Here is a 17,039-nt window from a genome sequence, read left to right on the forward strand (position 1 = left end):
GTGTGGGACGCGAGTGTTTCCTATTGCGGTAATGAGATTGCAAGTCATTTGCCATAGAAGGAAATAAGGTGTGGGTTGGGCCTGCACGCAAGCCTCCCCCAGCATGCGTACCTAAACATGAGGTGCAGCCGTTTCCACGGGAACACATTGGCTTCAACCACAGCAACATGTATTGTTTGTCGTATAACTGGGGCCCCATGCAAGCCATACTGATGCACTAAAGGAAAAGGCCCTGCAACTTGCTTGGGTTACACGCCCGACATTGCTCCCGACAAGCATACAATCACCACAAACGGTAAAAGTCACTTCGATTGCATTACCCGATCTGGTAACTACCCGTGCGTCTAGGTAGCTGCAACTCCAGCAGTATCCCATTTCTTTCTCCCGATTACTCTTTCACGTACCCTTGTGATTCCCTAATTTGTATGTGTCGAATGGAATGCATCTTTCCAAAACATTCGTCCTTTCTCACGCCATTAGAGTAAGGGTGCCTGTCTTGTCTGGGCGGTTTTGATCCCGTTATTTTTTTTTCTTATTTGTTAGTATTCTTTGCACAACTTCTTTTTTCCTTATCCCATTTTTCTGTTTGCAGCCGTCAATCGTTTTTTTCCCATTCCCATCCAGCCAACAGCATCAATTTAATTCTTCCTCCTGCCAGGGCATGCACTAGAACTTTGGGTTACCTTTTAGCATTTCATCACTGTCCCACTTATAGACCTGTCAAACAGACACCAAACAAAACAACCTTTTATTTTCCAAAGTGTTATCCTTAGTGAAACTTATGAATACGCCATCAGGCATGGCCACAGCTACCGTGGGTCAGGATCACAGGTCGGAAGACCATTCACAGAAGAAGGAACTGTCCCCCACAAGCTTTCTACCTAGCCTAAAGAGCTTTGATATTGATACTTCAAAGTATAAGCATTACGACCACCTGCAATCCACTGGGCCCACCCGTGCTGTTTCAGATACCAGTCCCCTGATTGACCGTCTTGTTCTCAACCACAAGCCTGAAAAGAACGCTTCCATGAGACAGTCGGCTCCTCAAACCACTGCCCATTCTAGACTGAGCCTGCTATCACTGGCGCCTGAACACCCGCTCAAGTCGCCTTTGGAACCTCCCCATGGCGATGTTTTACGTGCTCTTCTGCTTCCACTGGACAAGCCTTGGCCTTATTCGGAAGATACGCTTAATGAGCTTATCAGGCTTCGCATCGAACAGGAAAAGACCAAGCATACGCAAGTCAAGCATGAATTGGGCCAGGTGGTCTTGGAGCTTCTTCGTGAAGCCCAACAGCACGATATTTCCAGTGACGTGATTCGCCGGATCTTTTTGAACGACCTGCCCCACCAGTATGTCCACTACCTTCAGAGCCATCTTCCTATGGCTGGAGGACATCTTCAGCAGCCTCATTTGCAGCCACATCAACATCACCAACCACCTCCACAACCACATCACCAGCAGCAGCAGCAGCAGCAGCCAGGCCAGCCTCAGGCACCATCATTGGGTGCAAAAAGGAAGAACTCAACTGAAAGTGTCCACACTCCAGGCACAGAAAACGACTCCAAGCCTGATAGTCAGGCTCAAAGCAGAGCTCTGCCTCGTTCAGAGCCAAAGAGCGCTACTGCTCCTACTTCTGGAGCTGGAACAGCTGTTTCTGGCACTTCCCAGCTGCCTCAGGTTCCTGTGGTGCCCCAGCATCTCTATCCAGTATACTACACTGCTTACCCTGACCAAAGCCAAGTCCAGGGCCCTCAAGGTCCTCAGGCTCAACCTACGCTGAATCCCTCCAACCAGCAGGGTCCTCATAACCAGGCACAGGGTCAGAGCCAGGGCCAGGGCCAAAACCAGCCTCATCACCTGAAGCTGACTTCTCAGCTGGACGAATCTGAAAACTTGGGCCTGCCTTACTCCCACAAGTACCCTGTAGTGTTCCAGTCACTGCCACTTCAGTACCCACGTACTCCAGGCCTGGCCCAGCAGCCTCAGCGTCCTCCACCACCGCAAACGCAGCCTCCACAGCCGTACTACTATGTTAATTCGTCGCCTCAAGGTGTTCCTGGCCCGCTTATGCCTTCCCAGTTCCTCGTGCCTCCTCCCGTAGGAACGGTGTTTCCGTGGGGGCAGGCGCAGGCGCCAGCACCTGAACGGGAAGACAAGCCTAAACGGCACAAGTCGAATAAGAATGGCATCAACTTTATGATCACCACGCCTAAGAACCCGCCGGCCAAGAAGTATAACAAGCTGTGAGAGGTGCCAGTCTTTTGTACTGGTTAATTCTTAAGGACTGCCACTGGCAGCCATCGATCGTTACCTTTACTTCTCGCTTAGTATATACCCTTGTCAATACAGTTAAGTGCAATTAATAATGTTTGAATTTTGGTTATATCGGATGTTTAAAGTAGAGAAGAAGGCAGGAGAGTAGTATAAGCTACTTCTTATCTTATCTACACTCTTAAAGATCAGGGGTTGACACTTTCATAGGGTATCAACTTTCGAAAATTTTCTTAGCTATAAAGTAATAAATTTGTCTCAAATGCAAAGTCTTCTACTACTTTACCCACATTTTCTCCAAAGTACATCTGTCCTTGCCTTATCTGGCTAAGCGAAATTTTCACCTCCCCAACCAAACCTATAAATGCCAACCTCCATGGTCCAAAACCACAAAACTCCCAAACCCTCAAAACCAACAGCTCCCCTTAATCCAACAGATCGAATGCATTTTGTGTTCACTATGTTTCATACATTCATGGTGTTTTTGTGGTGCCGCTAAGATATGCGAGTTGGATCTCTTATCAGTCGCTTATCTCTTATCGCGACGGTTGCAAACCGCCAGGGCCAGCTGCCAATAAGAAGGGGAATCGCTGTTCCTTTATGGCGGGTGTTTTAGCAGATCGTGCTTTAAAGCACCTAGAATATGCTTGGTGTCAGCAAGTGGAAATTCCGTGGGCTAGGTGGTTTAGATACCTGGGGTTATAAGAAGGTAGGTGGTTCATCTTTGTCACAAAATATGCTTCATCCCGTACTTTCCGGCGAGGAGATCCTCGAGGCTGTTACTTCAGATAAACGGTTTTTTAATAATACTCATAACGTTGAACTGCCTTTCCCAGATGCTTTAAATGCTACTTCTGATAATGACCTTCTTGCTCAGATTGGCTACAAGCCAGAGCTCAAACGTCGGTTCAACACACTTCAGGTGTTTGGAGTAGCGTTTTCCATTATGGGTCTTTTACCTTCGGTGGCATCTATTTTAAGTCATGCTCTTTTGGCTGGTCCAGCGGGCGCAATCTGGGGATGGCTAATATCGTCCATCCTTATCTTCACTATTGGTTTAGCCATGAGTGAAAATGCTTCTTTCCAGCCAACTTCTGGTGGTCTTTACTACTGGACAAACTTTTATGCTCCGGCTAGATTTAAAACTATCATTTCGTATGTTGTTGGTAACACAAACTCTATTGCATTGGTGGGTGCTCTTTGTTCGGTGGACTATGGTTTCGCTCAAGAGCTTTTATCAGTCGTTGTGATTGCCACAGATGGCGATTTTGAAATCACTCCAGCAAAAACATACGGTGTTTTTGCTGCTTGTGTGGTTGCTCATATTGCCCTTACTTGTCTTTCTTCGAAGAACTGTGCTACTTTGCAAACAACCTCTGTGGTGTGGAATACAGGTTTGGTTTTCTTGTTCATTATTGCAATGCCAATTGGTGCATCTCGTGGCGAGTTTAAAAAAGCAAGCTGGGTGTTTGGAAGCTTTCAAAATCTTACAGACTTCCCTATGGGATGGAATCAGCTCTCACAAGCATGGCTTCCGGCTATTTGGACGATTGGTGCATTTGACTCTTGTGTTCACATGTCTGAAGAGTGTAACAATGCTACTAGAACTGTTCCTATTGGTATTTTAGGCTCCATCACAGCCTGTGGCGTTCTAGGCTTCGTCTTGTTGATTGTTACCTGCTTTTGCATCCAAAACGACGATATCGAGAACCATATCTTGGGAAGCAAGTTTGGTCAGCCTATGGCACAGATCATCTATGATGCATTTGAAACCGTTCCTGGCCAAGGCAAAAAAGTAGCTATCGCTATGATGGTTCTTATTGCTATTGGACAGTTCCTTATGGGAGCATCCATTTTGACAGCTATCTCAAGACAAATCTTTGCTTTTGCCAGAGACAATGGTCTTCCAATGTCTTGGTGGATCAAGAAAGTCAACCAGAAGTTATCTGTTCCAATCCACGCTGTGTTCACTGGCGGTGCTGCTGCAATCGTTATTGGATGTCTCTGTATTATTGGAGAAGCTGCTTCGTCTGCTTTATTCACCTTGTACGTTGCAGGTAACTACTTTGCATGGGGAATGCCGACGTTCTTACGTTTGCTTTCAATGAAAGAAAAATTCAGACCTGGTCCTTTCTTCCTTGGAGAGTTCTGGAGCAGAGTCAATGGATGGGTATCTACGTGCTTTATTGTCTTCACTATCGTCATGGTGATGTTCCCTACCAACACAAACCCAACGAAGGAAACCATGAACTATACATGCGTTATCACTCCAGGCGTGTGGATCTTGTCACTTATATACTACAAAGTGTATGCTCACAAGGTTTACCATGGTCCAGCCAAGACTGTTGATGTTCCTGGAGAAGGCAGCAGCGATGATAGTTTCGAAGTCGAGCAGATTAGACAAGAAGTCCTCGGGAAGGACTATGAGTAGTCAAAAAGAGTATTTATACAAAATGATAGACATTGTTAATTCCAAAATCCATGCAATAGCAAAGAAGCCATCTACATATTTCTTTTTCCTATTGTCGAGGAAAGCAATGTGTCGAAGTGGCTGCAAATGACGTGCGTCAGGAACACCTCCCGTCAGTCACAAGATCAGATTCCGAGAAAGGAGGGCATAATTACGAAAATACCAAAACCCTCGAAACCTTAATCAAAAGATAACGCACGGCTCACCTCCCAACTATTACTCATATCTATCCACAGCTTTGTGTGGCTCTTCGCGACCACTAGGGTTCACCAGAACAGTAGATATCCAATATGGAAAGTCGTAATAGAGACCTCTTCTGCTTAAAACAATCAGTATAATGCATTTATGGGCACCCCGGAAGCAAGCACCCCGGAGACACTGACTCACCGCTTTGTCTTGTCCAAAGCCCTGACTGGACCATTGAGCTCGGCGGTAGGCTCGGTGCTTCGGCACATTGTCCGAGCGCATACATATATAGGTCATTAGTACTCATTACTGCTTTTCTTCTTGATCCCAATAAACAAGCTTTACAAATGTCTCCAAGCCGGTCCAGTCTGAAACTGGAGCTACATATGGACCGAATACGGCATTCGCTGGACTCAGAGCAGTACAGGTTGCTGGAGGAGCTGAACCATGAATCCTCATCGCTGGATGCAAATGATAAGCACCTGGAGGTCCCACCATATACGATATTCACCCACTGGCGGCGGTACCTGTTGATGTTTTTGCTTTCTATTTCGGGCATATGGAGTGCCATTTCAAATTCTATTTATTTTCCTGCGTTGCCTACACTTACCAAAGAGTTTGGCGTATCTCTGGAAGCCATGAACCTTACCGTAGTGGCATACTTGGTGCTTCAGGGCATTACACCGACGTTTGCTGCTAATTTTGCAGATACCTATGGCCGCAGACCGATGTTCTTGTTGGCGTTTTGCATCTATATTGGTGCTAACATTGGTCTTGCAGTCTGTGACGCTTACTGGCTCTTGATCTTCCTTCGATGCGTTCAGGCAGCAGGAATCGCTCAGGTTATCGCCATTAATTCAGGTATTGCTGGTGACGTGTGTGTTCCAGCTAACCGTGGCTTTTTCGTGGGTGTTGTTTCTGGTATGCTCTTAGTGGGCCAGGCGTTTGGCTCGCTTATCGGATCTGCCCTTATCTCCCGATGGAGCTGGCGTGCAGTGTTTGTGTTCCTTTCAATTGGTGCTGTTGTTACCCTTATCTTCGTGTTTGTGCTTTTAACCGAGACTTGTCGAAGTATTGTCGGCAACGGGTCCATTAGACCTAAAAACCTTCTTTATGCGGCACCGGCTCTCTGTCTCCCAAGCTACAAGCAGTATCTTAATGACGACCGCACCACTTTAGCTCCTCGTGTCCCGTTGGACTTCCTAGCGCCTTGGAGAATCCTAATACAACCCACAAGTATTGCAGTTCTTCTTCCTAGTGGGCTTCAATTCACCGCTTGGACTATGTGTTTGACTTCTTTGTCCACAGCCCTAGAAGATGATCCATGGAACTATTCAGTGATGCACGTCGGCCTTATGTACTTGCCTCAGGGTATCTGCTGTCTTGTGGCATCGATCCTTTCGGGTAGGGTTCTCAACGACTACTATACCTGGCGCCGGAACAAGTATGAGGAAAAGTACAAGGACATTGACAAGAAAAGTCGGCCACCATTTAATAAAATCAGAGTTCGTCTCGACGTTGCCATCGTTCCAACCATTTGTACCCTCTTGGGTCTTCTACTCTTTGGATGGATGCTTGATAAGCAAGGCAGTATAGTTGGAGTGGTAATTGGACTGTGTTTTGCATCATTTGGAAGTTCATCTTTCATCGCCATTGTCACGACTATGTTGGTTGACTTGTACCCTGCCAGGGGTCTGGCCTCGACAGCCTGCGTTAATTTGGTGAGGTGTATTTTAGGAGCAGCTTTTGTTGCCGCTTTGGACCAAATGGAACAAACTATGGGTATTGGCGGGGTCTACACTTTGATGGCAGGCTTGTGTTTGGTAACTAACATTTTATTGGTGGGCGTGGTTATGCAATACCTGAAACGTTTGAAAAACGGAAACTTATAGACATACAATTTATAGAATGCAAACTTTATAGAAACGATAGATCATGATTTACCCCTAAATAAAAAGTAGCGATATGAGGATAATGAAAAGGTTAGGGCTTGCTCGAGGGGCGGCACTCCGGGAGAGAACGATCCCAATTCCTCTGTAACCACTTCCTCCGTAACCACTTCCTCTGTAACCACTTCCTAAATATCCACCTCTATAGCCTCCTCCATAAAACCCACCGGAGCTACCAAAGAACTTTCTTGACGGATCTGGAAATCCGCTTACATCCTCCTCTGGGTCAGCTTCAGCCTCGTAAGCCTCATTCTCGTCAGTGGCTTCCAGACCATAAACCGAAGACGTCGAGCTGACTTCTTCAACAGAAGAATTTGTCTCGTACGTTGATATTGGAGAAATAACCGTTGCATTTTGGAAAGTGGATGAAACTTGTGGCACACTAGTAGTATTGTTGATGGAAGAAGGCAATGATGTAGGTAACACAGTTGAATTTTGATATGGAGGCCTCATTGGACTTACCACAGGTGGTGAAGAACGAACGCTCGAGACATAGATAGTCTCAAAGGTAGTAGAAGGCAAGGGAGTGCCAATAGTAGACAATGCTTCGACGGTCTTCCTGGATGAACTGCCCGTTGGTAATTCGCCTGCGGTAGAAGCAGCGGTCTTTGTAACTGTCAGATTCAGAACAGAGAAACAATCCTTCTGGCAAATGATACTGGTCAAGGTAGACGTCTTCAGTGAATATACGCCTGAATCTATAGTTTTGTTCATGTGGACTTTTGCCTGACCATTGCCTGAGAAGCTGGTAGGTAAGACAGAATCGTCTTCGTCACAGTCGATACAGCTACCAAAGGATGAAAGATACAAGACTGTAAGATATTTTAAAGACTTCATTTTAGCACGGCTTCTAAGATGCCATAGTCGAAATATGGCAAACTTCCTCTATTTATGCCGTGCACGGCTATAAGGGCGGCCGTTAGTTCGGGTCACTTACCAGAACGGAAGGAATAATTCAACATGTAGCTGCAACACCACACCTATGACCTTGATATATGTCGTGAAAAAAGATTATCCTCGCGTCACCTTACGGTCCTTCGAAACCAGATAGGAAGAGGGCATCACCTCAGTTTGTATGACTTAAGCACGTTCATAACCTATAGGTATATTATTCCACGACACGTTTTCATTGCACTGCAAGAACATGTTAATATTGAGTTTCAACAAAATTGGTGAAGCAAGTCACGGCATAAATTCTGACACTGCCCGTAGAAGATGCGCCGAGCCGATATTTGATGACTCCAAGTAGGAAACAAAAACTGCGCAGCCGTAGCAGCGTTACATGAAATTGCAGTTAGGAAAGTAGGAAGCTGAAATGTGATAATGATATCATGACTAATTAGCAACCTTCTCGGCCTCTTCAGGCTCATCAATAAAAGCAGGCAACTTGTCGGGCGCTGGTTCGGCATCGTTCAAGTAACTAGGCACGCCCAATCCTGATTCGTTCATCTCAGACTCAAAGTCCATTTCCTCTCCCAAAGCATCGAGTTCAGCATCCAATTCCAGCTCGGATATGTCGTCAGGAACATCGTAACTTGTCAGAAGAGACTCCTGAAGCTCGTTCAGCTTCTCTATAAGATCCAACATTTCATCCTGCAACAGCTCTATCTTGTCAATATCGATCTTACCATAAGTCTTTTTCAATTGCTTGTTGGCAGTCTTCATAGCATCCACTGTGATCATGGTATTTTGGAGGTTATCGGTAGTCATCGAAGCAGAAGTCATATTCCACAGCTGATTCTCCAACTGCTCCTTCTGAGCCTCAATCTGCTTTCTCTGTCTCAAGAGTTTCAATGCTTTTTGTTTCAAAGCGTTCTTTCCTGGACCGTCTCTCATCCGGCTGATTTTTTGTTGGTACGTGGACAATTCCGAGTTGATCTTGGAAAGCTTCACGTCAAGCGATCCAACACGCTCGTCGATGTTCTTAACAGCATCGTTAAGTGACGGCTTGGGCGCAGTGTTCTTGGTTCCAAAGAGTCTGTTCATTGGGGTGGAGTAACTGATAAGTTGAAGGTGTATTATCAGTTTCGCACCTTGACATGGAGGCAACCCCAGAATGACCAATTTGGTGGGAAAAACTAAGGATGGGCTGGGGAAGGAATTGGGCTTGAGTAAGCTGTTTTGACAATATAGGTTATCGTTAATTTTGAAAAAATAGCTGGTAACGGTTTTTGGTGGGTATGGAAAACCAATATCCACTGTGGTGTTAGTCACTGTGTAGGGCGAGCCAGCAGCTGACGAGACGATACAACGATGTTTTATTAAGTGTCTCTTTGGAGTTCGATCAGCTCCTATAGTGACCTATAAAATTCTTTTACTCATTTCTTCTTCTCAGATATAAATGCTGTGGAACAGGAGGGACTGCTTCATCCATTTCGCAGCCATTGATTGAACTCCAGTAACAACTTCATCAAGATTTACTGGCAATACTATCTTGGCAAGGGGACCAGTTGGAGTTATGTAATACTGATGGCGTCATGGCTTTCGACGGAACAGAATCTTACTTAAAGGACCCGTTGTCATATTTGAGTCCAAACCAAAAGGTATTTGGAGGGTTAGAATTGCCATTTTTGGACTTATTCGGTGGGTTGTAGGCCCTAAAACAGTATAGGAACCATAACCCGCTTCAGGAGCAACCTATGAGGCAAAATTTATCAAAAAAAAGCTCATTTTTAGCCCATTCATTAACTTAATTTGGATTAGTACCTTCCGAGTTTCCGCCACGAAGAGCTTCACTAGCTCAGTAGGCAGAGCGTCAGTCTCATAAGCAAGCTTGTGTTATCTGAAGGTCGAGAGTTCGAACCTCCCGTGGAGCACTTCTTTTTTTTTTTTCCACTTAGCAACCGCGCCGTTATCTCTTCTTATCACTAATGCCTGAGGTAGCTGAAGTACGTGATTAAACATCAATTGGTGGAATTATGTCATTTTTTTAACTAACATTAAGGTTGCACATGTATGTGCTTTGCTTCGAAGAAACATTTTAGGCTTCACCATTAAAGAAGCCAAACTTAGTCTTGATACTTTGCTCTTCCCAGCACTCAAGACTGCCAAAGACCAGGAAGGTACTTTAGCAGGTTTCACGGATAAACTTAATGGAGCAGAGGTTTCTTCAATTGGCCGTCATGGCAAGTACTTCTGGATGAGACTTGCTAAGCCTGAGCTTGAACCGACTGTGATGTTGATGCACTTTGGTATGACAGGCATGGTGAAGCTTCGTGATATCGAGTCCCACTTGATCTTCATGGAAGGTGGTGGTGATAAGAAAGTGTTGGACAGAGCCATGCAGAAGGATTTGTCTGAAGGTACGACTGACGAGAATAATACCAATAAGAGATCGAATAAGCCGCCTATAGAGACAGACGCGGAAGCGGAATGGCCTCCAAGGTTCACGAAGTTTGAGTTGCTGCTTGAGAAGGCTGATTCTGTGGTGAAGAAAGAGGGAGGTGAAGCAGAGCAAGCTTTACGGACTCTTGATTTTGCTTTTACAGATCCTCGAAGGCTAGGTAGGGTGCGTATTCTTACTGGATCTGAGTATGCTACGGATGATCTTCTTTTACAGCAAGATCCTCTTAAAAGTCTTGGACCAGACTACCTGAAGGCTGCCGAAGGTGATGCTGTCATGAAGGAAGAGGACGGTGTTGATAGCTTCGAGTTTGGTGACCCGGATCCGCATCATCACGGTCGTCCTAGACTTACTAAGGAAGATTTCGCCCAACTTGTGCTCAGCAAAAAGAAGGCCATTAAATCTTTGCTCTTGGACCAGGAACATTTCGCTGGCGTTGGTAACTGGGTAAGTGACGAGATATTGTTTCATGCCAAAATCCATCCGAACGAGACTATTTCCAATAAGATTGAAAGCCCTGCTGATGAGATCCTTGAAAGTTTGTATAACGCATTGATCTATGTGATGGAGGAGAGTGTACGTGTGGAAGGCAACGTTCATAGGTTTCCAGATCATTGGCTTATGATTTACAGATGGGGCAAGGGTAGAAAAGTCAAGGCCAAAACCAAGGCTGGACACGCTGTGGATCATGTTACTGTTGGAGGCAGAACCAGCTGCTTCGTTCCAGAGATTCAAAAACCGTTAAAGAAACGGAAAGGCGGTGAGGTCGAAGAGCTGCAGAAAAAGAGACTTAAGAAGTTCAAGAACGAAGAGGAGGATTGATGTGTGGAGTGAATGAATGGAAACGAGTGGCGCCTGCTTTTCCATCCATGAAAAAATGACATGTTAACGAAAATTCTGTAATATAGAACAAAATAGTCTAAATTGAGTTTATGCGTATTTCACAATTCTTGACGTAAACCAGAAAATTCCATACAAATAGTAAATCCACACGTTCATCAAAAATATCCTAGTCTACAAAAACCTTACCTCTAAAATCAGCCACAACTCAAACCCCAATGACACTTGCTGATCCAGACTCCGTAAACGACCCTTGTTGCTGCATCACCTAACTGATCCACCTCATCCACCAGTTTTGTGTCATTCTAAGCACCCACCACAATTGTACAAAAACCCATCCTATAGCCTGCACCAAGTACCGGGCTTGCACCATCCCAACCGAAAGAAACTACCCCTCCTTTTGTAACCCCAAGCCGAATGCCCAATATCTCGCCGGCGTCGGACTTCGTCGAATGAAAAAAAACAGGCCCCACTGCTTAAAAGGCAACCGGAAAAACCCTCTTTTTGTGGTCCCGACTTTATCCGCGCATCGATGTGTCAAAACGCGCTGTTCAAGGCGACCACAGTTGCCCAACTGGACAACCTTGAGTTCTCTCAACGACGTTTGTCGAGAGGAGGAAAGACAGTCCATTCCAAAGTTTTCTACCGATCTTTAAAATTATCAATATCTTTTTTACTGTCCTCTCGTCTTCATCTCTTTTTGTGTTGGGTCTACGGCATTTCTTGGTGGGGCCCTCTGGCTGCGAAAAGTTTTGCAGGATCCCGTTGCGGAGTAGTTCTTCCCCGAGAGACTAAAACGTGAAGCCATAAGAATACGAGGAAACGGGAAAGCGAGGGGGATAAAAATTGTCAGTGAATTGGAAATTGTTGTTTCGGGATGACATAGGTGTCTTTTTGTTTGTCTTTTCTGGAGTTTTATTGATATTGGTGGAACCCTTCATCGCCTTAGTCTAAGCGGGGCGCTGCACGGCTGTTGGGTGCAACCGACTTCTTCCGCTGCCCAAGCGCACCCTCGAAACTCGTCAGGAGAGGCTGGGGGCGGGTCAAGTGGGTGGGATTTGATGGTAGAAGAAATTGATTAGCTTCGTTGTGTTGGCCGGAATTTTAGCTTCTCTCCAATGTAATTTTTATCCCAAATTTCCAACTCTAAAGTGCTGTTTTAGGACCTGCGTTCACCGTAGCGCTATCAATTCCGAGGGCGCTCGACCCCTCCCACTTTCGCTATATATTACCTCGTTTTCCACTTTCCTCTTTGCTTCACATTCACAGCGATGCCCTCCTTAACGTTGAAGTCTGGCCAGGCCATTCGTTCCAGCTTGACTAGATCCATCCGCTTGAGCTCCTCCTCAGCTGAATGTCTGTCTATTCACACACATACCATCAAGACGCCCGTGGGCATCAAGGCTGCCATTGCAGCTTTGAAACCTAAAACCACCCGTCTTTCAATTGAAGGTCCTATTGAATGTAACTTGTCTGGGTTCCAATTGCTCAATTCGCCACTTTTCAATAAAGGTTCCGCTTTCACCAGGGAAGAGAGAGAAGCGTTTGACCTTACGGGTTTGCTCCCGTGCCAGATCAACACTCTAGATGAGCAGGTGGAAAGAGCGTACGCCCAGTTCCAGTACTTGAAGAGTCCTCTTGCGAAGAATGATTTCTTGGTGTCGATGAGAATGCAGAATAAGGTCTTGTACTACGAGTTGGTCAGAAGACATATTAGGGAGATGATACCTATTATATATACCCCTACGGAAGGTGACGCTATTGCTGCGTACTCGCATAGATTCAGAAAGCCTGAGGGCTGTTTCTTGGATATTACGGATCCTGACTCGATAGATAACCGTTTGGCTCTATATGGTGAGGAAAAGGACATTGACTACATTGTGGTTTCTGATGGTGAAGGTATTTTGGGTATTGGTGATCAAGGTGTGGGTGGTATTCGTATTGCCATTGCCAAGTTGGGTCTTATGACTCTTTGCGCCGGTATTCATCCTGGAAGGGTGCTTCCTGTGGTTTTGGATGTGGGTACGAATAACAAGGAACTTCAACATGACGACTTGTACATGGGTAACAAGCACGATCGTGTGAGAGGTGAACAGTACTGGCTGTTTGTCGATAAGTTCATCCAGTCGGTGAAGAAGAGATTCCCATCTGCCGTGTTGCATTATGAAGATTTCGGTGTTTCCACTGGTCGTACCATGTTGCACAAGTATAGAGACGCATTGCCATCGTTTAATGACGATATCCAGGGTACAGGTGCCGTCGTGATGGCTTCTATCACTGCTGCTCTTCAATACAGTCAGCGTGAGCTTCTTGAAACTAAGGTGTTGATTTACGGTGCTGGTTCTGCTGGTTTGGGTGTTGCAGACCAGATCGTCAACCATATGGTTTCTCACGGTTCCACCGTTGAGGAAGCCTGCAACAGAATCACAATCATGGACCGTAGAGGTGTTGTTCTACAGTCTTACGATGACTCCAGTGAAGGTCAGGTTCGTTACGCTGACCCAGATGAACACTGGAAGGGCATCAACACCAGATCATTGAAGGATGTGGTTGCTGCTGTCAAGCCTACTGTCTTGGTTGGAAGTTCCACCCAGGCAGGCGCATTCACCGAAGAAGTCATCAAAGAGATGTACAAGCATAACCCACAGCCAATTGTGTTCCCACTTTCGAATCCTACTCGTTTGCACGAAGCTTTCCCAATTGACATCATGAAGTGGACGGATAACAATGCATTGATCGCCACAGGCTCCCCATTCAAGCCTGTTGACGGTTACGTGATTTCCGAAAACAACAACTGTTTCACATTCCCTGGTATCGGTTTGGGTGCCGTTCTTTCCAGATGTACCACCATCACGGATACCATGATCTCTGCTGGTGTCGACTGCTTAGCCCTGTTGTCGCCAAAGATGGAGAACCCAAAGAACGGTTTGCTTCCGCCTCTTGAGGAAATTGACGAAGTTTCTGCCCATGTTGCAACTGCCATCATTTTGCAGAGTCTTAAGGAAGGCACTGCTCGTGTCGAGAGTGAAGAGAAGCCAAGTGGAGGTCATGTTGAGGTCCCAAGAGACTTCAACAAGTGTTTGAAGTGGGTGCAATCCCAGATGTGGAAGCCTATCTACAGACCATTGGTCAAGGTGCAACATGTCCCAGAGGTCCACACCCACCAGCTTTAATGCAATTTAGTTCTACTACAACATTAATCATAAGGTATCACCGGTCTATTAATAAAAACCATATTAATCCACAAAACATCTAGTCTATCTGCAACCTAAAGTCTCTCATTAAGATATTTCACCAAACGGTAAACGCCAAAGTACTCCTTCTGATCAATCTCCTCCACAGTGATGGGCTTACCCTTCTTGAGACCAGCTCCGACTTGCTTGTGAACAGTATCTTCAAAGAACAAAATGGCATCATGAAGGCCCTGTGGCTCCACATGTAAGTTAACATTAGCCTTACCAGGCTGGTTACGACGCACGAAAGAGTATCTCTCCTCGGTATAACCCTTCTCAGTACCGTAAGAGTGGGTTCCGTGGAAAGGCACATCCAAGGCATACTTGGCCCATTCCAAAACATCATCACGGAAACTTTCGTCTTCGCCCACGAGAACGAAAACGTCATAATTAGGGTCAGAGTAACTTGGAATTGTTTCCCAGTCCAGTCTCTGGCGTGGGTTCTTACCCATAGGAGACCAAATGAGCGAGAATGGGTCCTTCTTACCGATAATCAATGCCAATTGAGAGATGTCGCCGAATTTGGAGTGGTGGATCAAGTCGTAGTCTTCACACTGCTTCCACGAAGACAGTTCTGTCATGTCATATGGAAGAGGGGCCAATTTCATCCACGGCGAGAACAAAATCAACTTGGATGGGTACTGAACAGGCTCCTCCTTGGCCTGGAAAAACTGTGTAAGACCCACAGCCATGTTACCACCAGCCGAGTCACCCATCAATACGATGTTCTTGTTGTTCTCTTGCACGAGTCTTTCGTATGTCTGGTCAAGCTGGAGCATCTGTGTTGGGAAAGTGTATCCCCTCGAGGCAAGCTTATAGTCCAAAAGCAAGATAGAAGTCTTCTTCTTCTTTTCTGGAGTAAGCAAGTGGTACGTAGACAAGATAAACTTGAGCTGCTGGGGCATTGTCTGGAGGAAGAATCCACCACCATGAAGATAAATAATCACTGGGTCGTCAGGGCTTCTGTTGGGCTGCTTGACAAGCCAGATGGAGTTAGCATCGTACCTTTCTCCGTAACCAGGCAAATCTTTAACGAGCAAAGGCGCCACGATCGGGAAAGCACGTTTCACCAAGAAATCATTAGAATATGGCGAAAGCCATTTTGTGTCTTGGATAGGCACCAGCAAGGCAAACCTATAAAGCGTAAGCTTGAGAAGCTTAGATAAGGACCTTCTGTACTTCCTCGCCTTGATACCACCAAATATGAAGTACCGAAGGATAACGATAAGAAAATCGGCAGGAAGCTTCAAAGCAAGTATAACGGTTGAAAGTTTCATTCTATGGCTTTTTTTCTACTGAAATTACACTGGGTGGGGGAACCCAATGGCTATATAGTGGTATGGGCTCGGAGGAAGCACGTGAAGTTTTCACTATCCGGGATTAGCGAGATCCCAGCCGTTGGAGAGGGGTGACTAAAAAAGACGAAAAACAAAAAAAAAAACATCAAATGGAGCCCATTCACGGAAAAAACAGAAAATGCCGAGGACGTGGGTTCATATGTCAACGAGGTTTCTTTTGCTATTGTCTAGCTTGTTCGTTGTTTTGCTTGGCCTGGGCTGCTCTTGACTACCCCAAGGTTGTTAATAAGAAACGGTGCTAATAGGTGCATATGCGCAGAAAGCGTTTGGGGCAGTGGACATAACGCTACATGAATTCGCTTTTTTTGTCCTGGGTTTGGGGGTCGTGCCACACTCATAAATACCACCGCCAATCAAAACGCGCTGTGAAAGACGTGAAATGGTCACGTGGGATGTGTCATGTGATAAAATACCATACCCTCCAAACAGCCTCCCCACTTCCAATTCCACCCATTGACCTTATTTGGTCGTCTTTAAGTTCCTAAGTAACCTTCTATGTTAACATCATATGATGGTCGGGTGCTGGCGTTGCAGTCCTGCACTGCGTCCCCCCACGTCCATTGGTGCGGGTGAATCGAAAATTTCACCCAAACTCAATTCACCCAACCAAACGTAACCTCCAATGTCCGTCGAAGACCTCAAATCCACCATCTCTAAGTTGCAAAACAGAATCCAGGCTTTGGAAGCTAAGGCTGGTATTATTCCAGATGTGCCAAAGTCCGTGAAGATGGTCTTGATCGGCCCTCCAGGTGCCGGTAAAGGTACTCAGGCTCCAAACTTGAAGGAGAAGTTCTGTGCTTGTCACTTGGCCACTGGTGACATGCTTCGTGCCCAGGTTGCTGCTAAGACCGCATTGGGTCAGGAGGCTAAGAAGATCATGGACCAGGGTGGTCTTGTTTCCGACGAGATCATGGTTAACATGATCAAGTCTGAGTTGGAGAACAACGGTGAGTGTAAGAACGGTTTCATCTTGGACGGTTTCCCAAGAACCATCCCTCAGGCCGAGAAGTTGGACGACATGTTGAACGAGAGAAAGACTCCTTTGGAGAACGCTGTCGAATTGAAGATTGACGACGAGTTGTTGGTGGCCAGAATCACCGGTAGATTGGTCCACCCAGCCTCTGGTAGATCTTACCACAAGTTGTTCAACCCTCCAAAGAAGGAGATGACCGACGATGTCTCTGGTGAGCCTTTGGTTCAGAGATCCGACGACAACGAGGACGCTTTGAAGAAGAGATTGGTCACTTACCACAAGCAGACCGAGCCAATTGTTGACTACTACAAGAAGACTGGTATCTGGACTGGTATTGATGCTTCTCAGAAGCCTAACAACGTCTGGGGCGACATCTTGAAGTGTTTGGGCCAGAAATAAGCATACATGCTGG

The 17,039-nt window shown here is 45.9% G+C and overlaps 9 protein-coding genes and 1 non-coding gene across 10 annotated transcripts; 7 read left to right on the forward strand and 3 right to left on the reverse strand. All coding sequences in view use genetic code 12, as the record gives it.

Moving 5' to 3' along the window:
- Positions 1-799: 799 nt before the first annotated feature.
- CXQ85_000845 (uncharacterized protein) lies at positions 800-2,251 on the forward strand (the record flags this gene model as incomplete). Its single annotated transcript, XM_025484576.1, has 1 exon — positions 800-2,251. One exon carries the CDS (start codon positions 800-802, stop codon positions 2,249-2,251), a length of 1,452 nt encoding a protein of 483 aa, XP_025342791.1.
- Positions 2,252-3,011: 760 nt separating this feature from the next.
- CXQ85_000846 (uncharacterized protein) lies at positions 3,012-4,706 on the forward strand (the record flags this gene model as incomplete). Its single annotated transcript, XM_025484577.1, has 1 exon — positions 3,012-4,706. One exon carries the CDS (start codon positions 3,012-3,014, stop codon positions 4,704-4,706), a length of 1,695 nt encoding a protein of 564 aa, XP_025342792.1.
- A 572-nt stretch (positions 4,707-5,278) lies between these two features.
- Positions 5,279-6,823, forward strand: QDR1 (multidrug transporter; the record flags this gene model as incomplete). Its single annotated transcript, XM_025484578.1, has 1 exon — positions 5,279-6,823. The coding sequence occupies one exon, from the start codon at positions 5,279-5,281 to the stop codon at positions 6,821-6,823; it is 1,545 nt and encodes a 514-aa protein (XP_025342793.1).
- Positions 6,824-6,877: 54 nt separating this feature from the next.
- Positions 6,878-7,717, reverse strand: CXQ85_000848 (uncharacterized protein; the record flags this gene model as incomplete). The annotated part of the gene is made up of 1 exon (XM_025484579.1): positions 6,878-7,717. One exon carries the CDS (start codon positions 7,715-7,717, stop codon positions 6,878-6,880), a length of 840 nt encoding a protein of 279 aa, XP_025342794.1.
- A 498-nt stretch (positions 7,718-8,215) lies between these two features.
- CTA1 (Cta1p) lies at positions 8,216-8,866 on the reverse strand (the record flags this gene model as incomplete). The annotated part of the gene is made up of 1 exon (XM_025484580.1): positions 8,216-8,866. One exon carries the CDS (start codon positions 8,864-8,866, stop codon positions 8,216-8,218), a length of 651 nt encoding a protein of 216 aa, XP_025342795.1.
- A 743-nt stretch (positions 8,867-9,609) lies between these two features.
- CXQ85_000850 lies at positions 9,610-9,696 on the forward strand. Its single transcript has one exon. It is a non-coding gene; the product is annotated as a tRNA-Met (tRNA).
- Positions 9,697-9,750: 54 nt separating this feature from the next.
- Positions 9,751-11,045, forward strand: FPG1 (Fpg1p; the record flags this gene model as incomplete). Its single annotated transcript, XM_025484581.1, has 2 exons — positions 9,751-9,768; positions 9,825-11,045. 2 exons carry the CDS (start codon positions 9,751-9,753, stop codon positions 11,043-11,045), a joined length of 1,239 nt encoding a protein of 412 aa, XP_025342796.1.
- Positions 11,046-12,334: 1,289 nt separating this feature from the next.
- MAE1 (malate dehydrogenase (oxaloacetate-decarboxylating)) lies at positions 12,335-14,236 on the forward strand (the record flags this gene model as incomplete). Its single annotated transcript, XM_025484582.1, has 1 exon — positions 12,335-14,236. One exon carries the CDS (start codon positions 12,335-12,337, stop codon positions 14,234-14,236), a length of 1,902 nt encoding a protein of 633 aa, XP_025342797.1.
- Positions 14,237-14,331: 95 nt separating this feature from the next.
- On the reverse strand, positions 14,332-15,573 carry CXQ85_000853 (uncharacterized protein; the record flags this gene model as incomplete). The annotated part of the gene is made up of 1 exon (XM_025484583.1): positions 14,332-15,573. The coding sequence occupies one exon, from the start codon at positions 15,571-15,573 to the stop codon at positions 14,332-14,334; it is 1,242 nt and encodes a 413-aa protein (XP_025342798.1).
- A 703-nt stretch (positions 15,574-16,276) lies between these two features.
- ADK1 (adenylate kinase) lies at positions 16,277-17,026 on the forward strand (the record flags this gene model as incomplete). Its single annotated transcript, XM_025484584.1, has 1 exon — positions 16,277-17,026. The coding sequence occupies one exon, from the start codon at positions 16,277-16,279 to the stop codon at positions 17,024-17,026; it is 750 nt and encodes a 249-aa protein (XP_025342799.1).
- Between the last annotated feature and the right edge of the window lie 13 nt (positions 17,027-17,039).

Source organism: Candidozyma haemuli, assembly GCF_002926055.2.
Source record: "Candidozyma haemuli strain B11899 chromosome Unknown A_2014730914, whole genome shotgun sequence".
Lineage (NCBI taxonomy): Eukaryota > Fungi > Ascomycota > Pichiomycetes > Serinales > Metschnikowiaceae > Candidozyma > Candidozyma haemuli.